General features: G+C 52.9%; 8 protein-coding genes and 1 non-coding gene across 9 annotated transcripts; 7 read left to right on the forward strand and 2 right to left on the reverse strand.

Moving 5' to 3' along the window:
- Positions 1-86: 86 nt before the first annotated feature.
- On the forward strand, positions 87-1,007 carry QC761_202870 (uncharacterized protein). The gene is made up of 2 exons (XM_062876012.1): positions 87-773; positions 831-1,007. The coding sequence occupies exons 1-2, from the start codon at positions 601-603 to the stop codon at positions 991-993; spliced, it is 336 nt and encodes a 111-aa protein (XP_062734564.1). The 5' UTR covers positions 87-600; the 3' UTR covers positions 994-1,007.
- A 710-nt stretch (positions 1,008-1,717) lies between these two features.
- On the reverse strand, positions 1,718-3,379 carry QC761_202880 (uncharacterized protein; the record flags this gene model as incomplete). The annotated part of the gene is made up of 1 exon (XM_062876013.1): positions 1,718-3,379. The coding sequence occupies one exon, from the start codon at positions 3,377-3,379 to the stop codon at positions 1,718-1,720; it is 1,662 nt and encodes a 553-aa protein (XP_062734565.1).
- Positions 3,380-4,492: 1,113 nt separating this feature from the next.
- On the reverse strand, positions 4,493-5,823 carry QC761_0034080 (uncharacterized protein; the record flags this gene model as incomplete). The annotated part of the gene is made up of 2 exons (XM_062872297.1): positions 4,873-5,823; positions 4,493-4,684 (listed from the first exon to the last, which is right to left on the reverse strand). The coding sequence occupies exons 1-2, from the start codon at positions 4,954-4,956 to the stop codon at positions 4,493-4,495; spliced, it is 276 nt and encodes a 91-aa protein (XP_062734566.1). The 5' UTR covers positions 4,957-5,823.
- A 312-nt stretch (positions 5,824-6,135) lies between these two features.
- Positions 6,136-10,134, forward strand: QC761_202890 (uncharacterized protein; the record flags this gene model as incomplete). The annotated part of the gene is made up of 3 exons (XM_062876014.1): positions 6,136-7,078; positions 7,140-7,479; positions 7,533-10,134. The coding sequence occupies exons 1-3, from the start codon at positions 6,934-6,936 to the stop codon at positions 10,132-10,134; spliced, it is 3,087 nt and encodes a 1,028-aa protein (XP_062734567.1). The 5' UTR covers positions 6,136-6,933.
- Positions 10,135-11,795: 1,661 nt separating this feature from the next.
- Positions 11,796-14,419, forward strand: QC761_202900 (uncharacterized protein). The gene is made up of 3 exons (XM_062876015.1): positions 11,796-12,714; positions 12,783-12,849; positions 12,948-14,419. The coding sequence occupies exons 1-3, from the start codon at positions 12,444-12,446 to the stop codon at positions 14,110-14,112; spliced, it is 1,503 nt and encodes a 500-aa protein (XP_062734568.1). The 5' UTR covers positions 11,796-12,443; the 3' UTR covers positions 14,113-14,419.
- A 280-nt stretch (positions 14,420-14,699) lies between these two features.
- On the forward strand, positions 14,700-16,865 carry CBF5 (centromere/microtubule-binding protein cbf5). The gene is made up of 3 exons (XM_062876016.1): positions 14,700-15,287; positions 15,355-15,410; positions 15,482-16,865. The coding sequence occupies exons 1-3, from the start codon at positions 15,034-15,036 to the stop codon at positions 16,585-16,587; spliced, it is 1,416 nt and encodes a 471-aa protein (XP_062734569.1). The 5' UTR covers positions 14,700-15,033; the 3' UTR covers positions 16,588-16,865.
- Positions 16,866-17,081: 216 nt separating this feature from the next.
- On the forward strand, positions 17,082-17,214 carry QC761_0034120. The gene has a single exon. It is a non-coding gene; the product is annotated as a tRNA-Phe (tRNA).
- A 280-nt stretch (positions 17,215-17,494) lies between these two features.
- QC761_0034130 (uncharacterized protein) lies at positions 17,495-18,260 on the forward strand (the record flags this gene model as incomplete). The annotated part of the gene is made up of 3 exons (XM_062872298.1): positions 17,495-17,530; positions 17,625-17,776; positions 18,218-18,260. 3 exons carry the CDS (start codon positions 17,495-17,497, stop codon positions 18,258-18,260), a joined length of 231 nt encoding a protein of 76 aa, XP_062734570.1.
- A 99-nt stretch (positions 18,261-18,359) lies between these two features.
- On the forward strand, positions 18,360-19,604 carry QC761_202920 (uncharacterized protein; the record flags this gene model as incomplete). Its single annotated transcript, XM_062876017.1, has 2 exons — positions 18,360-18,467; positions 18,525-19,604. 2 exons carry the CDS (start codon positions 18,360-18,362, stop codon positions 19,422-19,424), a joined length of 1,008 nt encoding a protein of 335 aa, XP_062734571.1. The 3' UTR covers positions 19,425-19,604.
- Between the last annotated feature and the right edge of the window lie 1,042 nt (positions 19,605-20,646).

The following is a 20,646-nucleotide window of genomic DNA, read 5'->3' on the forward strand; positions in this document are numbered from 1 at the left end:
TATGCCTTCAAGGATAGTCCATATGCCTTTAAAGATAGTTTATAGGCCTTTAAAGATAGGTAACAGACCTTTAAAGATAGTTAACAGGCCTTTAAGTAATCCTTTAAGGCCTATTACTTACGTTTAAGGTATAGTTCAGAGTATAATAAGGGTTAACTTTACTGTAGCGTCTCAATTATTTTGTGAAGGGTGCCAAACTGCCGGGAATAGTTCGAACCAATCCTCCTCGCCATCCTTGCATCGGAAACGCAGCAGCCTTACGAGCTTATGACGCAGCGTGATCGAGGTACACGGTGCTTGTTTGGTTGCAGCTCGCGATATTGAAGCTCCTGTTTGGTCATTAACAGAAGTTCAATTTTGGGAAGTGGTCTTTCAACACGCTGGTCAGGGTTCAAGCTCACATATCACCAACGACATCATCACTCACGGACAAGTTCAGTTTCACCAAACAGCAGCCAAGACACAACACACTCTTGATACCACCTATCCCCATTCTTGAAGACTGATTATCTACCCACCACGCGATCTCAAAAACTGAGATCATTTCCATCCAACGCAAGAGCAACAATTAGAAGCTAAAGACCTCTCTGGCGACCAAGGATGCCCACCTCCCTCAACAACGCCAAACACGAAGAAGCGGTTGACGCCTCCTGGGCCGCGACACGGGGTGCGGTCTCTGGTGCGCTGAAGTGGGGGGTTGCGACGGCGGTGCTGGGCGGGTTGGGGTATGCTTTCTCGCCGGTGTACAGGGGTTTGACTATTCAGTTCAAGGTGTAAGGTGTCCCCTCCAACCTGGTGTGGAATATGGAAGTGCTGATGTGAGGAAATAGGTACATCCAAATGTCGGGCATGGTCCTAGGCAGCATGCTCGAAGCGGATGCTAGGCTGAGGGAGTATGAAGCCCAAATGAGGCTGCGGAGGAGGCTGATGAAGGAGCAGGCCATGTGGGCTAGTTTTGAGGAGAGGTATGGGAAGGAGGAGGAGGATGATTAATACTTTTCCGGGGGGGGGGCGGAGTGTATATAGGATAGGCGGTGTAAGATAGTAAAGTGGTGGTTCTTCTTCTCTATGTGTCTTTTGTTGCGGAACTGCGGTGGTCAATCAACTGTACGATTTCTGTTGTTGGTTGAAGGGGGCAGGTGAATTAATTGTAGGGAAACACCTGAACTCAAACACGGATTATAAAAAAAGGGTGAGGTAAGGGTGTGCTTTCCATAGGGATATTTGTGTATAGCGATCTGTTCGGTTGATGATAGAAATGCTGTTCAAATACAGTTGGCCTCCTGACTTGGATCTGTGCCCCCGATCTGGTTATGTTATGATTATGCTCCTGCCCCTAATGCCCTGGTCCCAAAACCCAATATTCATGCTACTATCTCCATGCTCCTTAAACCAATGCCCCTCCCCCATGTTTATCCCCATGTATCTTATGCAGAACGACCGTGCGTGCCTCTCTTTCCCATAATCCAAAGACAAAAATCAAGAAACTAAACGACTGACAACTGCCACCATGAAACGCCCCCCCCTTTTTCCATGCTTTCCATCGTTTACCTATAGGTACATCCGTAATACATGATATTATACAGTCCGTTAATATACAATAGTTACACCAAAGAAGAGAAAAACAAAAATCTGGTCGTTACGGTGAGAAAATGCGAGATCTATCTCACAACAAAGATAAAGTCGTAAGTGAGGACAACAAGAGAGTGAAAACAAATCAAGAAATATACTTTGGACTCCTCCACCCCCCAAACCCGCCAAACCACCTGCTCCCGCTCGTCCCAGGAAGTGACCTCCTAGTCTTGTGACTCGCTCCCGGCGGAGGAGGGAATGCCCCTTGGCCCATAGGAGGCGTCAGCAAGCCGTCGTTGAATCTTGTCGAGGAAGCGGGAGCGGTGCCAGGAGTGCGAGGTCTGGTTGTTGTGCCTAGCGACGTCCCGGGTCGGGGTGCTTCCTGGGTTTGTTGTTGTTGTCTTCCCCTACCAAACGGGCAGGAAGAAAGTGATGTTCCTGGCCGACGGCTGGACGGACTGGGGTTGTTGAGTGGGATGTTGACCATGCCTTCTGTTTGAAGGCCAAGCCCGACTCGTCCAAGACGGGATTGGGAAGACCGGGCGCGGGGTCGGTGTTGGGGTTGGGGGGGTCTGGTTTCTGAGGTGATGGGGGGTGATAGAGGGAGAGGTTTGTTGGAGGGGAGGGGGGCGGATTTCATGCCTGTTGAGGGGGCTCGGGGTCTCGTTTCTGGTTGCTTTTGTTGTGCTTGTGGTTGAGGTTCAGATCTTTGTGTTCGTAGAGGGTGGTTTGTCAGGGGTGTTATCTTCAATGGGGCGGGGATTGGTGACCGGCTTGAGTTGATGTTCCTCATGATGTTCTTCGGGGGTGGCTTTGGTGGGGCTGGAAAGAGGGAGAACCGGGGGTTGGATGTTTTCCGTGGGGCTGGTGAGGTTGAGGGAGCCGAGACCGGTGGCGGAGGGGGAAGGGGTGTTTTGGGGGGCTTGCTAGGTTCCCATGGTGTACCAGCAGGGGTGAGGTATGTTCTTCGTGCTTTGGAGGAGCGTTTGGTACTGGCTGTATCTGGATTTGAAGCTGGGACGGGTGGCGGTGGTGATGCTGGCAAGGCTGGTACCGGTGGAGAAGGAGCAGAAGGGAGTTCGGCGAGATTGGAAGAACCCTTTGATCGTCGACGGTCAAGCTCCGTGGTGGCATAGAACCACAGGGCAAAGACTGTGTCGACACTCCGGCGGTCCACGGCTCTAGGGGAGGGCGTTGCCTTTCTAATTTGTACCATTTCGTGCTCCACGTGTTGGGGTTGGGGAGGTGTTACTGCCCCGTACGTGTATTCATTGGCGTCGTCGCTTTCGTATAGTCCCAAGTCGAGTAGTGCTTCGGTAGCCACGGAGGAGTTGGAAGGAGAGTGTGATGGTGATGATCTCGGTTGGTTGACCGGGACGGTCTGATATTCCTGAAAGTGATACATGGGTGCCTCTCTTGCTGTCCCTGAATCCCGCCGACGTTGTTTCCTGCGACGGCAGAGGAAGAATATGAAGGCAGCACCGGCGAGAACCAGGAGAATTCCCACAACAATGCCTGCAATGGCAAACCCTGGCAGGATCCCCACAGTAGTCGGTGGCGAGGGAGAGGGAGGGCTGGTATTGGATTGACCTCGGACTCCCGTGGTGACCGAAGTGGCAGTAACTGTAGAAAGTGTCGTTCTAGGTCTAAAGTCGACCGGTGGCGTTCGAGACTCGCAGCACTCGCTCAGGGGAATAACCAATGTCGTCGTAGTAGGTGCCGGTCGCAAAGCTCTGACCACACGAGTTGTATGGGATAGGTCAGAACAGGACGTTGATTCAGGACTTAGACGAGACGCCACATGCATCTTAGACGCTCCATGAGATCGGAACAAAAGAAACACGGTCCATCTCTGGCTGTTGGTGGAGAACTGGGGAACAACAGGAGATATAGAAAAGCAGGGCAGGCAACCGGCAGCTCATATACTTGTCCGAGTGTTCTACAAAGGAGAGTCGGTCCTGCAACTGTGAGGGACAGGAATTCTGCCTTTGCACTCCAAGCTGCCGCATAAGGTACGCGGCATGGCAGTGGGCAAAGAGAGGCAGTGCCATTGCGGGTGGTCCATGACACCGGGGCCAAAGTGGGAATAGGGAACAGGGTGGTACCACAGCTGACCACATCCAGCGGCGTAGACACTTTGGGTGTGTCCGATGTCAGTTGCTGTAAAAACACGGTGGAAGCAGTCTTTGCTGATATGTGTTTGCGGCAAACTCTAAGCGCCTGGCGCGCGCACCTTTGACGATGGAGGTGGGCAGACTAGAGTTATTGGACTTGTGCTTCGGACTAGATGTCCTCCAAAAATCAATATTTCAAACTGGTTGTACAACACCATCACGCGTCAATCGCCTACTTAAGCGCGCTTCTAGAAGCCGCCCATCGCTTGATGAGGGGAAATCAGAAGACTATTGAGGTTGTGCCGCAAAAGATCCTGCCTCGTATGTTGGATGTCCGAATCTCTCCACAAAGATGATGGTGTTGACTGCAGACTCTGACATCTAACCCCGAGAGAGTTGGAAGATTTTCATGCGGCACAGAAGATGTAGCGTGAAAATCCGGAGGTTCGCCGCCGCCCGAGTTGGTGATGAGTGAGTTCATGGGGCAGATGTGGAGAGACGACCCCTGACGCCATCTCCGGTGTTACTTTGTACTTGGTTTCTGAAGGTATGACGCAGAGGCTGAAGATTTTAGAACAGGCGATGATGCCTCTCTCAGAATATCTTCGCTCGGTACCGGCAAAAAGGGTAATCCACAAAAAGATCAATGGAACTCTGGAGGGTTCAAGAGATCCCAAGATATCTGGGGAGAGTGGGGGGTTCGACGCCTTGATTTGCCGGCAGCACCTATTTTGGCATGCAGAAAGGGGGCCACTCGGCGCTTATTCAGAGCCAACATCACCCAAGATCTCGTGGCAGCCCTGTCCCTATTGTCCTTTCTTGCGTGCTTTGGAATGCAAGAAATCTGTAGCCGCGGGAAACACTGCAGTTGGTTGCGCCAAAGTCGGTAGACGGCCTGTTCGGGAAGGGCTTGTGTGTGTTGGCCTCAGTTCGTCCAGGTTTTCGGGGTTGTGTTGCCAAGTCGTGCCCGTGATGTTCTGGGTGAGAGCAAACTGCGCCTGGTTGTTGTGGGCAGTGTTAGCTTTGTGGTGTCTCGGTGATCAGTATTGAAATCAACACTGTCTATCTAGTGCTTGTGTCACTGGGAACCACGCCGAGGGGGGGCGCACAGGTTTAGTTTGCCTGCACGTTTTGGTGATGCCGAGCTGTTTAAGTCGGTGCCTGACACAGTATGACAAAGCCTTACGGTGACGATATGCGATCGACGCAGTTTCAACTCTGATGATGGAATCAGCACCGAGAGAACCTTGCCTACGGAGTTTAATGCCATCGGTGTGTTTTGTGAAGCGCACCTATATGGCAACGCAAATGAGAAGTTGACACTAGTTCATGACATGGTGAACACGAGAGAAGCAGGACGTCGAGAGATTGCGAAACATATAAAAAGAACAGCAGATGAGCTGTCGAGCGAGGGATAATGAAGTTATCGCCAAATCGGTAGGTGTTTGCTCGTTGCCATGGTGGCGTGGGATGAAGTCGAGATTGCCTCGTGTGCCTGAGCTGAGATCCTTCGGCGGGATCCCCTAGCTGTTTCGTCTTCAACTGCCGGCTGCGACAAGCAGGAGACAGGAGACAGGAGACGGAAGTCAATCAGCCTGGCCCCTCTGAAAGGCTGGCCTTGCTTTGACTTCGGAAGCACCGCGCATTACTGGGTGATGCTGTGCCTCACACTCGGCTATCTGGCTGTCTTTGGTAGGGCAGACAGTTTGTGGCTCCCGCGACTCCTTACTGCACCACACGGGGCAAAAGCCACCAGTTCAAGGATCTGGGTCGAGAGGGTGTTCTGTCATCCAGAGTGTCTGTTGAAGATGACGGCTTGGTCGGGTTGGTGATCATGAACGTCTCGTCTCGATGCGGGCCAGAGGTTGGTGCAAGATTCGCGTGCTCCCGTCTGACCAGATCTTTTGTGTGGCATGGCACAGACCCCAATTAAAGTACTATCTATATCCGGTCAGCTATAGGTTGCTGTCTGCAGTAGGATAAAAATGACACTTCCCCTCTGTTTCTTGCAGACTGGATTGACACGATGCCTGAAGCTGTAAAGTGCTGGCCAGGTAGAGACCCATTGCCAAGATGGTTGCTGTTTGAGGTTGTCGAGATGCATTCAGCTGAAAACGAGAGAGGAGCGACGGCGTCGGCACCGGGGGACGGGACCCACCAAGGGCTTCCGAGCCGAGCGGCCCCGCCGAGGCCGGTGGTCTCGGGCTGCCACGGACCGAATCACTCGCATCAGCAGCACTGGCGTTTGACGGGCATCGGTCCGTCAATTTGTGACCAACCAATGGGGTATCGAATCAAGAAAGAAACGGATAACTTAGCCCCACCTGATCTGCCCAGATTCCACCACGGCGCGTAGCCGAATTTAGCGTCCGCTGTCCTGATCACAGAATGCACGTCGGGAGGGAACGCCGAGACCCCACTGAATGTTTCTTTCCATCATCACCTGCACTATCACCAGCAGCTACTTGGATTCATCACAGCGTCTTTTGAGTTTTTCTCTTTGGATGAACAGCAGGTCATGATGGACTCGAATCCCCGCAATGTGGTACAAGATGTCGTGACCTGTAGGACATGGACAGATGCGCTGCACACGTTTCATGTACCGTTCCTACATTAGGGCCGGGTCCATGGCGTCTTCCTCTGGCAATTGCGAGATACTAAGAAGCAAAACGAATCCTTCGGCTTGGGTGATTCTTCCCCGCAACTCGACATCTTGGGCAAGACATAAACGGACTCCTCTTTGTCACACCGTTTCCTTCAAACAGAGCAACAGCAGTAGCCAGCAGCATGCTTTGAACCAAGGTCAAAGGTCACATCTGCAAAACACCGAGCTGCTCGGCAGGTTGGCGGCGCTTAGGGAAGCCATCCCGTTGGCTACCCTCTTTCCATCAGCCTATTCCACCGTTTTCCCCAGCTCGGAACGGTCGCCCAGAATAGCTCACGTCCGCAGCAACCATATATCCCCACGTGGTGAACGGCAACCCCTGCGCCTTTGGGGCATTGCTGCTGTTCCCCTCTCCGTTGAGATCTTGCTGGACTGAATCTGCTTCCCGTCTTGGTGCTTGTGATTTGGAAAGGGGTTGGGATATTCTTCCATTTGCGACAGATTCCACAATACAATGATTGACGACGCCGGACTGCAATGATCTTGTTTGGTTGTTTAAAAACACAGTATTCGAAGTGACCACCAGGTCGACTTGGGCTTTCCAATTTGAGAGGAGGGGCATAACGGCGCAGGTTGCCCACCATGAAGATTGCCTGTCTACAGTTTGCGCCTCAGGTCGGGGATGTCGACAACAACCTCAACCGGGCTGATGCCGTACTGAACAAGGCGCGCATGGGGGATCTTGATGGTTTGGACTTGCTTGTACTGCCGGAACTTGCCTTTACAGGTACGTTTATTGCAGATTATTTACTCGGGGGGGGGCGGAGAATGCTGATGGGCAAATCCAGGTTACAACTTCAAGTCGCTACAACACATCTCTCCCTGTTTGGAACGTCGTGACTCTGGAATCAGCTCTCTCTGGGCTCGAACTACCGCCCTGAAACACGATTGCGCCGTTGTAGTAGGGTATCCGGAGAAGGTGGACGTGAGCGCAAGATGGCCAGCGAACCCAGAGCACTACAACTCAGCTCTCATCGTAAACCGAGATGGCGATACTGTTGGCAACTACCGGAAGCTACACCTATTTTATACCGATGAGACCTGGGCACTCCAAGGGCGGGATGGTTTCTTTCGGGGCAATGTCGAAGGCTTGGGGAACGTTGCTTTGGGTATTTGCACTGACATAAAGTAAGCCTGCTGTCTTTAGTGAGTTCTCCCTAGACATTTCTAACAGTGTCTAGTCCATACGAGGTGGAAACACCATGGGAAGCTTTCGAATTCGGATTTCACGTCATGGAAGCACACGCAAATGTGGTCATAGTCAGCATGGCCTGGCAATCTCAACAGGATCCCAGCCAATACACCCGTCGGCCTCACGAGCCGGATCTCGAGGCCCTGGTGTACTGGGTTCAGCGTCTTGAGCCTTTGATCCGGGAGGATAGTGAGGAGGAGATTATCGTCGTCTTTTGCAACCGGACTGGTGCTGAAGACGATGTGATGTACTCGGGAACAAGTGCCGTCTTGGGCATCAGAGGAGGGGAAGTTTACGTGTATGGGGTCCTCGGACGTGGAGTGAAGGAGTTACTTGTGGTCGACACGGACCAGCCTCCACTCAGCAAGTTGACCGATGCCTCAGGGGTCGAGGCCGAGAATCCTTACGCCGAGGAAACCGACGTCGAGACTGAGCCCGTCAAGCGCCGTGCGCAGGCCCTCGAGATCCAGATACCGGCCCAGGAGACGCCCAAAGAGCTACCAACATCGCATCCGATCAGCAGTCGCATAGAGGCTGTGTCAGCAACCCCCAAGTCTGCGTCTTCTGCTCGGTTACCCTGGCTTGCACCAGCTGAGCCCGATGCCCAGAGTCCCAGCAACCCCCGATCACCTACTCGACTGCAGATACCTGTAACACCAGTGCGACCGAGTGCGGAAGAATTCACTCTCATCGACAGCGCCATTGCCGAAGACATTGCCATTCCCACAGCAAGATCATCGCGGACTCCAAGCCCGGACCTGAAGGCAGCATCGCGTCCTTCGAGGCTATCAATACCAATGACCCCGTGGAAGTTTCGAGACAAGGCCAGCCCTTACCCATGGCAATACCGAGATGGGTCGCAGTCAGCTCTTTTTGGTGGGGGAGCTTGCATGACGCCAATAACACCGTTTGAAGTTGAGGAGGGCTGGTTGGGGACACCCATTGATGCTAAGCCACCAAACTGGTACTGGAAGCACGATCACTCACTCTCCGCCGTCAAAGAGGCGATACAAGAGGAGGAAGAGGTGTCGCCGGGGAGCTCCTCAAAGCCAACCCAGAAGGTGGGAGGGCTTGAACCAGCAAAGACACAGCAAGACGCCTCGAAAGTCCGAGATGCCACACCGATCGACACAGAACCGCCAAATTGGTACTGGAAACACGAGCCACAGTTGTCTTCTCTTGACGAGATACTCCACGAGGATGCAGAAGGTGAACAAACCGAGGCAGGAGAGAGCCCCAGACCGGAACAAGCCGCACCGTCAAAACCCACTAGTACCACCGTGGCAGAGGATGTCTGGGTAGCCACACCCATCGACAATGAAGTTCCAGATTGGTACTGGAAACACGAGCAAACGCTACCCTCCCTCAACGAAACAGCACAAGAGGAGCCTGAAGAGGACGAGCCAGAAGCAAAACAACAAGAATCATCCAGACTACGCCAAGTCTCAGCAGAGGACGTCTGGGTAGCAACCCCAATCGACAACGAGGTCCCAGACTGGTACTGGAAACACGAACAAACACTGCCCTCCCTTGACGAGACAGAAGACGACCCGCCACAGAATGCCCCCCAACCAGCCACCATCACCACCACCACCCCAGCAGAAGAAGAAGAAGGAGAAGAAGAAGAAGAAGACCACACCCCCACCCCCATAGACGAAGAACCCCCCGATTGGCACTGGAAACACGAACAGACCCTCACTCCCCTCGACGAGGAACACCCATCCCCTTCCCACTCCCAAGACTGGGCAGACCTCTCCTCTGTGTTGGCTAGTTTCAAGATACACCCAAAGTCAGCGTTGAGCAACTCCAGTGCTGCGCAGGATATTGGTGCGGAGAGGCCTAGCTCGCCCAAATCGCGGAATGCGAGTCGGTCGAGGCAGATTTATAGCTCGATGGAGAATTATGATTGGGAGCAGGGGCAGCAGCAGGCGAGGGGGGGTGGTATGCAGGTCCTTGGTAGTGGTGGTGGTGGTGATGGTGGTGGGGTGAGGAGGCAGCCGTCGCGGTTGAGGAATGTTGTGATGATAGGGGATGGTGTTTCTGATGTTGAGGAGGAGGAAGAGCAAGCTCACGCCCGAGGGAGGGTTGGGCCCAGATACCGGAGTGTAAGTCGTGGTCGCCAACCTGGGCGGGTGAGGGGGGCAGGGATGGAGGTTGAGAGGTCGGGTTCGAGGCATAGGGTTTTGCTACAGCAGAACAGTCTACGAGATGGCATATCCCTACCGCGACAAAGTTGCCAAAATTTGCAAGACAAGCGGCCAGAACAGCAACAGGACGACAGTTATCGACAGCACAAACCAAGCATAGATTACGCCGCGCTGCCTAACTGGCCTTTTCCCCCTTCGCCGGAGGATATCATTAAACCGGCTGGGACTTTGTCGAATCTGTCCGTGGTGACGGTGGACGATGATCACAGTCCGGAGACGCCCAAGATGATGGGGATGGGGATGGCGATTTCGCCGGTGGGGGAGGGGCATGAGGAGTTTGAGTATGGGTATCGTCATGGTGAGTGGGACGGTTGGGAGGGGAGTAAGAGGAGTTTGTTGAATGAGGAGTGGGAGGGGAGGAGGGGGAGGAGGGGGAGGGCTTGAGGATGATTTATGAAATTGTTTTTGAGGGGTTGATACCATGGGAGAGATAGCGCTGGATTTGTTTGCGAATTATGTAGCCTTGAAGTGTTTTAGCATCGAGTTTAGGTGATTTCGAGCTGTCTTTGCCAGAAATGTGAATTGTTTGAAGAACGTCCATTCATCCATCAAATTCTCCAGATCGAGATGCGACCACTGGTAAAAATGGCAAGTAAGGCAATGTCAAACTTGAGTTTCGACAGCTATGTCCTTGATAGCAAATGCCGGCAAGGCTCTGCCCTTCATCACGACAATACCACTTTTATAGTGCTTGTGCAACACCCAACAAAAAGCAAAGTCAGCATCATCTTGTTTATGTCACCCTCTCTCGGTTTGGCCCAAAAAAAAAGACAGCTCCAGACCACAGATAAGAAGGATCCAGTGGCGTGCCCTGGCCCCCTCCTTCAGCAACAGCGGGCCGAAAGAATGGGTGTGGTGGGCTACAAAAAGGGGGTCTCTATGGCTTGCTATGTAGGTTGGCAAGTACATCATAGGTACATCGGATACCAACCAACCAGGTCTTATCATCAACGTGGGAGAAAGAGCGATAAGTGTAAACAGCCAACCGCACCGAGACCAAGTAATGTTCGGCAGTTTTTGAAGCAAGCAGCGTCCAGTGATCTTGTTGCATACAATACCTATCTGGTCTTGAGCGGTTGTTGACAAACCAAGATCTTGTTTACTTGACCGCTGACATGAGGACTAAGTATCACCAAGGCAGGCCGAAACTGCCGAGATCTCTCAACATTCTCACCTACCTAATGTACAGACCTTCACACTGCATTGTGCTGTAGTTATGGGAATGTATTGTGTCGCTTTCAAGCGCCATCCCCTCATTTGTCTGATCTGTCTCATGACCGTCACCGTCACAGCCATCACACAGAAATCCAGCCTCGTTTTCCCCTGAAAAGAGCACAGACGGAAGTTCGACAGCGAGAAGAAAAGGGGGGGGAAACCCGACAGTTTGGTTTTGCCGCTTTGATTGGGAATTTCCCCAAGGTGGTCCATGTTCTATTGGGCGGGATGGGGGATTGGTGAGGGGGGAACCAACAGATGGATAACCAAGGAAAATCAATCTATGTGACAGTGTGCCGTGGTTGATGCGCTGCATGCATGATGATGGAGCTGCGGATGATGAATGGCTTGCTTTGGTGGGGGTGGGATAGGTACTGTAGGGAAAGGTGAGATGATGCACAAGAGGAGACGGAGACACAGATTGTCATTACCAGCACAACACAGCAGGTGTCAGTTGATGTCATGTTGCTGGGCCCGAAAGATGCGGGCCTGCCAGTGGGTGAATGGATGGCCAAGTGGATTGGTGGTGAAGTGCTCACCGGATTGAGAGAATGTGTGAGAGAGATGGTTGGGTTCTTGGGGGCCAAAGTTTATCGAGAGAACTTTCAGCTGGTTCCCTATCGGGAAAAGAGTGGGCCACGGGTAAAAGAGCGGTTTGCCAATCACGACGGGCGGGTTGGTTGAACTCGCAGGGGCCCTTGCATGGGCAGTGACCACTTCTGGGCTGTGAATGGTCAATGCTGCTGAGCACATGCATTGCTAGCGTGCGACCTTGGGACGGCACAGCGGCTTTGGCATCTCTGAGAGAGTGACGATCACTCTGTGAGCATTTTCAAACGGTGCAAGACAACCCCCAATCACACCAACCATAGAGGTTGAACCCCCGCCCGCCACCATGGGCCACCCTTTTAATGCGTTGAACAGGACCCCGGAGGTGGTTGACGGCTGAGTATGATGAGTGGGAGGTGTGTCCAGCTCGGTGGCTGTTGTCTGTGTTTGTGCTGTTGTTTCCCTTCACCAACAACAATCCAAGTCTCGTCACTGTCACATCTGCAAAAGCACAAGCTTCCAGTCTCTTTTTCTCCAGGGACCCATCCAGACAAAAGTGCGCGCTTAACCTGACATCCCGAAGATCGAAGCGCGTTTCTCCTCTGTTTTACTCTATAATATAATACCGTCATCGTGCCACCAGGAAAGAAGAGAGGCAGGTCTGAATGTCACACAGAAAATCTGGACGGCAATAAACGTCTATTCTTCCCGTTCCTAGCTGCTGCTGCATCCTCCCCGCACAGCACCGCATAATACCCAGTACCCGACAGGAATAACGACGGACGAAAGACGGCAGAACCCAGCGAGCGGTTCATTTCTGCAACTGCAACCAAACCACATAAACTCAGACGCCACACATCACCACAGTTCAGAGATCATCCCCACTGCTCCTCCAACCGTGCGCGTGGAGGAGGGCTACCTGAGGCAGGATGCCGTCCACTGCTGCTCGCCTTGCCCTCGCGGCTCTGGTGACAGTAACGACCTCACCGCTGGCCGCCAACGCTCTGCTGGGCACACCTGGATCACCATGCGAGAAGCACTGCAGCAACCAGCAGGACCACACGGCGCGGGATGAGATTGTTTGTGATAGGAGCAGCATAGGGAAGACAGCGGCTGGGATAGTATGGGAGAACTGCATCAATTGTCAGCTGAGGAGCAACTACACATCTGGGACCATGTCGGATCAGGCTGCTTTGCTTTGTACGTCTCCTCCGGTTTCCTTCTCCCCAACATGCCTATATGGCAAGACTGATATTGACAAATCTTAGACAACCTTCGATTTGCCATGGACACCTGCCTATGGCATAGTGGCGACAGCACACCATGCACCGGATCGTAAGTCAACAACCCCCCTCCCCCCTAAGTCTGCCTGGGCTTTGCCCGGCAGCCACGCCGCAATCCTCCCGTATGCCTCCGTGCTGACAGCGCCTCAGGACAGCATGCGGTCCGCTGGAAGATGCCGTGGAGTTTCGCAGGAATGACACTTCCGGTCGAACCCCACACGGCTTTTGTGACCTATGGGAAGAGAACTTTATTCCTCGATGCTCACCATGCCTAGCTGGTGAACAGCGAGGTCGCGGCCTCTTCCTCAACAACTACCTCTGGATCCTCGAGGCTGCTTGCGAACAAAAACCAGATCCAGGATATACCATCGCCATCCAAGGCGAAGTCTTTGGTGAAAACACCGTCACCATCGTTCCACCAGAAACCACCCTCGTCGGCGTCCCAACACCAGATTATGGTCCTGTCTCCCTCGGCGCTAGGGTGGGCATCGCCTTTGGTGGCATTGCGCTTCTTCTTGTTCTGGCCGGCTTCTTCATTGTCTGCAATGGCAAGAGAAGAAGACGGGCTTTTTTAAGGGAGCTGGAAAAGCGCCACGCGCAAGCAAACCACAGGTATGGTGGCGGAGGAGGTGACATGTTTGAGACACCGGTTAGTCAGCGACCACTTAGGGGGTGGGAGAATGAGAGTCCTGTCTCTGCAGCCACCGAGGCGACGGAACGAACACTACCGCGATATATCTCGCCATACACGAGCACCTACAACAGCCCCGTTTCTGGACCAGGAGGGTCGGCGACGGTAGCGGCAAACTGGCCGTCGTTGTCACCACAGCAGATGCACAGCCAACGACTGGATCAGTTATTACAGCAGCAGTCACCTGCGCACGGGTCCCCGCCACCGGCTTTTACACAGTGGCCTTCGGTTGGGCAGGAGAAGATGGTTATGCAGACGTATACGCAGCACGAGAAGCGACAGAATGAGATTGCTATCGGGCTTGCGCTGGGAGGGGATGAGGCGAGCTTGAGGAGCAAGCCGTCCAATGGGACGATGAATAATGATCGGTATGGGTACCCGGTGGAGGACAAGGGGAAGCAGAGGGATGAGGTGTATGAGTTGAAGGAGGTCGAGAGTCCGTATAATGGGCACGGTGGGGAGGGGATGGTGCATGGGAGTAATAATCCTTATTATCAGATGCCGAGCCCACCACAGGCACCGGTGCTGCACCACCCTGGTTATGGGAGAGCACATGGGAGTCGGCCTGGGTCGGGGGATAAGGGGGCGACGGGGCTGGGGTTGCAGAGTGTGCCTGTCTCATGATGGAGAGATGGGGGTGTTTTTGTTGGTTTTGGTTTTGAACTGCTTTGAACTATAATACCCGCCCCCTGAGATGACAGGGTGCATTTGGAGTTAGGTTTTGAGATGACGGGTTTTTTGTTGGGGTCTTGGATAGTGTATAAGGTTGGATATGGGTATATATTTGCGAGAAAGGGTTCGGTACCTCTTCCCTGGGATGAGTAGACAGGAGATACTCCCAGGTATTATGAAAGTGCTCCAGATGATGCTCTCTGTAGAGTTTAGCCACGATATTATCACATCGCAGTTGCCACTTCTCAACCAAACTGCCCATCTTCATGCACCCACAGGATGTGATTAGACTGGTAGTCACACAGAGGTCTTCAGGGGGTGTCAAGACAAGGCCATGCTCCAGATGCTGGATTCCATTGTCGAGTCGCTGGCTAATGTCTAACAACAGTGACAATTGATGGGCCCGAGCTTCTCTCAACACCGGATATCTGCATATCTACTCACGATAACAGGGCTCGAAGCCACGCCATGCCTCATCAAGTTAGCGCTCTCCCGCCAAGCCAGACAGTTCCCCACATTATCTTTTTTGGCCTTCGTAAGAAAAATTTTGGAGAGCTTCACTCTGAGCTGCTTGCTTTCTCTCGATCGCTTCATCTCGACCAACACCACGGTGGACAAATCGTGCGGCTCCTGAAGACCCTCCCTCTACCAGACAGCCGTCCGAATCGTGAGCCCTTTTATTCACGGACCACCCATATCACCACTGTTTTCATTTTCTCAATTCACCTGTCCCCAAGTCGCAAATCCAGCGCGTCGAGAAAACAGATACCCGACTGACATTAGTCCCCCGCTACTTCGTCACCAACAACAACAAAAACAACAACAACAAGACCAATCGCGAGTTGAATATATCGAATTGCGATATCATTTACGATGTCCGTCTCCAAGGATGTCATCATGCCCTCGTCGGCTCCCGCTCCCCCTGTGAACGACAATGAGCTCCCCCTCCTTCTGAAGGGCTACAACGACATGCTCGTCCGCACCAACCATTGGACCCCCATCCCCTATGGTTGTGCCCCCCACAAGCGTGATATCAAGTCCTACATCTCCAGCGGTGTTATCAACCTTGACAAGCCTTCCAACCCTTCCTCCCACGAGGTTGTCGCCTGGCTCAAGCGCATGCTTCGGTACGTCGTGTGTCAAATCGAGAAGAGAGATGGTTGGGAAAAGCGGCTAATGGAAAATATGTCGTAGCGTTGAGAAGACTGGTCACTCTGGTACCCTTGATCCCAAGGTCACTGGCTGCTTGAGTAAGTTGGAGAAAAAAGCCCTGTGCGATTGCATCGGTGGGGCCAAAGTTACTAACATGGTGGGAAAACAGTTGTCTGCGTTGATCGCGCTACTCGTCTCGTCAAGGCCCAGCAGGGCGCTGGTAAGGAGTACGTTTGCGTGATCCGTCTCCACGACAAGGTCCCTGGTGGCGAGGCTGCCTTCGCTCAGGCCCTCGAGACCCTCACTGGTGCTCTTTTCCAGCGGCCCCCTCTTATTTCGGCCGTCAAGCGTCAGCTCCGTATCCGTACCATCCACGAGAGCAAGCTCATTGAGTTCGACAATGACCGCCACCTTGGTGTCTTCTGGGTGTCTTGCGAGGCCGGCACCTACATTCGTACTCTCTGCGTTCACCTTGGTCTTCTCCTCGGTGTTGGCGCTCACATGCAGGAGCTTCGCCGTGTCCGCTCCGGTGTCATGTCTGAGGACGATGGCAAGCTTGTCACGCTTCACGATGTTCTCGATGCCCAGTGGGCCTACGACAACGGCGGTGACGAAACCCTCCTTCGCAAGGTCATCCACCCCCTGGAGACTCTCTTGTGCACTTACAAGCGTCTCGTTGTTAAGGATACCGCTGTCAACGCCATCTGCTACGGTGCCAAGCTCACGTTGCCCGGTCTGTTGAGATACTCCAAGGACATTGATGTGCACGAGGAGGTTGTTCTCATCACCACCAAGGGTGAGGCTATTGCTATTGGTATTGCGCAGATGAGCACTGTCGAGATGTCGACCTGCGACCACGGCGTCGTTGCCAAGGTCAAGCGCTGCATCATGGAGCGCGACCTTTACCCCCGCCGCTGGGGTCTCGGCCCTACTGCCATTGAGAAGAAGAAGTTGAAGTCCGATGGCAAGCTTGACAAGTATGGCCGCGCCAATGAGAACACCCCCGCCGCCTGGAAGGCCAGCTACCAGGATTACTCTGAGTCCCAGCAGAGCGCTGAGGCTGCCGCCCAGGAGGCTGCTGTCCCTCCCACCCCTGTCAAGGCTGCTGAGCCCGCTGCCGCTCCCGCCGCTTCCTCTCCTGTTAGGGAGGAGAAGGAAAAGAAGCGCAAGAGCAAGCACGAGGGCGAGACCGCCGAGGAGAAGGCGGAGCGCAAGAAGGCCAAGAAGGAAAAGAAGGAGAAGAAGTCCAAGAAGGATGCTGAGGATAGCGAGTAATGGATTTTTGAGATGCTCTGATCTTCTTTTTTTCTCTGTCGGTTTGCACACACAACCTCTGGGCGTTTTTATTTGGGGGCTGGTCAAGGGAAAAATCGGAGGGCGTTCTGGGAGTTTTTGTCCTGTCTGATTATCATGGCATACAGCTTGTTGGGGTAGCACGTTATGCATTATACCTGGAGCTTTGCGAGTTTTGTGTCGGGGGTGGCGGTGGATGTTTATATAGCTGTATGTAGTAAGAATGGAGAGTTGTACGATATATTTTGGGTGTGATGGGAATGGTTGTGGCTTTGACGTGAGTAATTGTTTCGTGGTGTCTTGACAGCATCTCCAACACCTTGAAGTTCTCAACTCCAAGCATAACCATGATTTTGTATGCTCCATGCTGAATATCTCCTTGGAGATTTGCAGCCACATGATTTACGATTGTTGACTATGAATTGAGAATAGCTTCATATACTTTGAATGCGGCTTGACGGAACATCAAATAAACAGCGGGTTTAGCTCAGTTGGGAGAGCGTCAGACTGAAGTCAAAACTTCATTTTCATCGGTTAAAATGATATCCCGAGAAATTTGGTATCAGAAAGACAATCTGAAGGTCGTGTGTTCGATCCACACAAACCGCACTGTTTTCCTTTTGGGCATTTTCACTTCCCAAGCCATGTTTGACTTTTTGTCTTTGGGAGGTCTTCAGTCTATATGTTGAGCTCTTTAGCTCAACATGTCAACTTCTGGTTCGGCAACTTTTACATGCCCGCTGGGATTCGGAAAGAGAGATCGGGGTTTCATCACGGCATCACGCCAATGGGTCTTTTTGACTTTGGAGGCGTCACAATGCTCATGAGGCGTGAGCCGACCGAGCTGTGCAGTTGACGACGGGTGAGCTAGGTTGATTAGGGGAGGGCAATGGTGTTGAGATCAGCACGAGCTATGGGGTTGTTAGTGGGTTTTTGGTGTAAAGTCTGGATCATTGGGGGAGTGGTATTCTTGAGCTTGAGGGAAAGGTCATGAAGTACTATGCTTTCCAGGCTTACAGAGGCTTGATGGCATTTTTTCCAGTGAAGAGGGATTTTCACTGAGCACTGAAGATCCTGCACAATCGATTGGGCGACTACGACACGACAGACGCTTCCTCATCTCAACCGTCCCCATCTGTGCGGTTGCCGAAGAGTACAGCTTCTCACTTTGGTAAGTTGCAGCTCCCTAGCGCGCATATACGCAATCCCCAACACGATTCGGACAGTAGATACAGTCCAGATTGGGCAAGCAAACAGAAGAAGAACAATGGAAGTTCTTGTCCTTCTGAAAGGACTTTGATCTTATCAAGATACCTTACCTACTTTTCTGGCACCTGGCTTTTCTTGCTTTGACCTCCGATTCTTACTGACAAACAATCACCACCCCTTTCCAGCCTCTTTTTTTTTTTTTTTTTTTTTTTTTTTTTTTTCTTGACACAGGCATCAAGTGACAAAGACCCTCTGTGCGGCTGCGCAGACTTTTACGAGAGGATAGGGAGAGGGTTTTGTAATGATGTCAATCTTTTAAGAATTTCTCTCTTGTTTCTTGAGACTTTTGGATATTGTTTTCTTTCCTCGCTGTCGGCTTCTGACGATCTTGTCTGATTGCTAGGCCTCCTCTATCGGGAGAGCTGAGAGACGGCTGCTCTGCTTGAACTATAGCCAGCCATCAACCGGTTTGGGTCCGAACTCAACTCTTTTTCGCCACACACCTCTTTTATTAGGTTTCTAGAGGGTAAACAAACAAGAGCATCATGCTCCCCACGCTCGTTACCCTCCTCCTCCTCCTCCTCCTCCTCCACCTCTCGCTTCTCCCCCTCGTCACCGCGACCGCATCCCCGTTATTAAACCGTGATTTTCCCGTAAGTTGAACCCCCTGTTCTTCTATAGGTAGGTAGACCATCCTAACCCCCTCCTAGGACCCCTCCATCCTCCACGACTCCTCAGGAACCTACTACGCCTTCGCCACCTCCCTCCTCACCGGCCCCTCCCCAAAAAACATCCAAGTCGCCTCCGCCCCTTCCCCGTTGGGACCGTGGACCTACCTCGACATCGACCCCCTCCCCAACCCGGGCTCCTGGACCTCGGGCCCCGGCTCTTTGACCTGGGCCCCCTCGGTGGTCCGGCTATCAGACAACTCCTACGTGATGTACTACTCTGGCCAGCTCTCCGGCAACAACAGCGCATACCACTGCATCGGCGCCGCCAAGTCAACCTCCTCCGTCACAGGTCCGTACACACCCCTATCCCAGCCAATCGCTTGTCCCCTTTCCCAAGGCGGGGCGATCGACCCGGCCGGGTTCCTGGACCCCCTGACAGGGAAACGGTATCTGGTCTACAAGGTTGATGGGAACTCCCTCGGGAATGGGGGTTCGTGTGGGAACAGTGTTGCTCCTCAGGTTCCGACCCCGATAGTATTGCAGCGGGTGGCGGATGATGGGATCACTTTCGTTGGGGAGAGGGTCACAATACTGGATCGGACGGAGGAGGATGGGCCGTTGGTGGAGGCGCCGGATTTGTGGTTTGACTGGGGGACGGGGACGTATGTGCTTTTTTATAGTAATCATTGTTGGAGCGAGGAGGGGTACTCGGTGAATTATGCCACGAGCGGGGAGGTAACGGGGGTGTACAAGAGGGCGAGTAAGGGGAGTTTGGTTGCTACGGGGGATGGGTTGGGGGTTGTCGCGCCGGGGGGTGCGAGCGCGGTGGGGAGGGTGGATGAGGACGGTGGGGGGAACAGGACGAGTATTGTTTTTCATGGGAACTGTGGGGAGGGGAGGTGTTTGTTCGGGGTTGATGTTAGTATTGGGCTTTCGTGAGGGATACAGGGATATGAGTTTGGGTATGAGGTAAGGAGAGATCTCATGATGGATATGAAAGCACATGGTTGGATGGTGGTTCGAGATGGGGACAGTGCTATAGTAAGCGAGACGAAGAGATATGGCGGGATGGATATCAAAAGGCGTACATAGATGAATTAATGTGTAATACGATTTTCATACTTGAAGTCGCTTTCTTTGCCATGCTGAAGAGCTTCTTCAAACAATCCATGCACGGCTCAACAAGTGGTAGCAGAGACGAAACGCACAACCCTCCAGATGGGACGAACCAGATCCGCAGACGAGATGGTCGTCTGGTCTCAAGATTGGGTCTCGAGATCTGTGGGTGGTGGCCTATAAAGTGGCCGATATAACGGCCATGCCGCACCTCCATGGCCATATGGGGAGCCGCCCACCACCCCCTGGAAAGGGGAATCCGCTGTGATCTTGCTCTTTACGTGCGTCTTCAGTTACAAGTTGCAAGATGGTGTTTTTGAGACAAGTCATGTTTTCGAAGACTTGGTAACGAAGCTTCAGGAATTGGCATCGTTGTGAGGCAACTCGAAGAAGACAAAGATAGAGGCTGTGGTGATGGAAATAGAAGCAGTACCAGAGCTGAGGAGCCCTCGGTTAGTCTGTGCTCTATAGGATCGTCGATGCCCCACGCTGGCACCACCATCCATCTCTTGACTGTCTTGGTTGCTGTGTCTGCGTCACGGGACGAGATGGACGGGAAGATGGAAAAGAGTCTGTTTGAGGGCGATAGCTGGATCCCTCGAGTTGAGATCCGAGCGCGAGACTCGCAGAAAAAGACAAGAGATCACAGCGACGGGAAGAGCGCTCGCAGCGGGTAAACGGCGCTGTAAAGTCACAGCAGGTATGTGATCCTCCCAGTGTCGTGCAGGTGCAGTTGGTGCAAGAAGCGAATGAGCTTTGGGCAGCGCCGGATGTTCGTTTAAGCTTCCAACCCCCCATTCCCAAAGGGGATTAGCCCATGATCTTGGTGATCTCCAAGCGCCCGCCAAGACACCCTTTCCCAGATTTCTCACTCTGAACCTGAACCTCGCCGACACTCGGCATGGGCCTGGGCAGCGGGCGAAGCGCTGCGGCCGCAGATATTGACGATTTCAGAATGCCGGGTTTGGGTATTTTCCAATATGTCTTGAAGACCATCACCGTCACGGTCACTCACCATCACTGTCACCATTACCGCCACGCTGCA

The sequence above is a fragment of the Podospora bellae-mahoneyi genome, chromosome 2 (assembly GCF_035222275.1).
Source record: "Podospora bellae-mahoneyi strain CBS 112042 chromosome 2, whole genome shotgun sequence".
In the NCBI taxonomy this organism is placed as follows: Eukaryota; Fungi; Ascomycota; class Sordariomycetes; order Sordariales; family Podosporaceae; genus Podospora; species Podospora bellae-mahoneyi.

Excerpts from the sequence above, each read along its gene's own strand:
- QC761_202900 (XM_062876015.1), top strand. The coding sequence starts at position 12,444 with ATGCCGTCCACTGCTGCTCGCCTTGCCCTCGCGGCTCTGGTGACAGTA. Across the intron at positions 12,715-12,782 it reads GGATCAGGCTGCTTTGCTTT|ACAACCTTCGATTTGCCATG; the intron begins GTACGTCTCCTC and ends GACAAATCTTAG. Across the intron at positions 12,850-12,947 it reads AGCACACCATGCACCGGATC|GACAGCATGCGGTCCGCTGG; the intron begins GTAAGTCAACAA and ends ACAGCGCCTCAG.
- QC761_202870 (XM_062876012.1), top strand. The coding sequence starts at position 601 with ATGCCCACCTCCCTCAACAACGCCAAACACGAAGAAGCGGTTGACGCC. Across the intron at positions 774-830 it reads TTGACTATTCAGTTCAAGGT|GTACATCCAAATGTCGGGCA; the intron begins GTAAGGTGTCCC and ends GTGAGGAAATAG.
- CBF5 (XM_062876016.1), top strand. The coding sequence starts at position 15,034 with ATGTCCGTCTCCAAGGATGTCATCATGCCCTCGTCGGCTCCCGCTCCC. Across the intron at positions 15,288-15,354 it reads TGGCTCAAGCGCATGCTTCG|CGTTGAGAAGACTGGTCACT; the intron begins GTACGTCGTGTG and ends AATATGTCGTAG. Across the intron at positions 15,411-15,481 it reads CAAGGTCACTGGCTGCTTGA|TTGTCTGCGTTGATCGCGCT; the intron begins GTAAGTTGGAGA and ends GTGGGAAAACAG.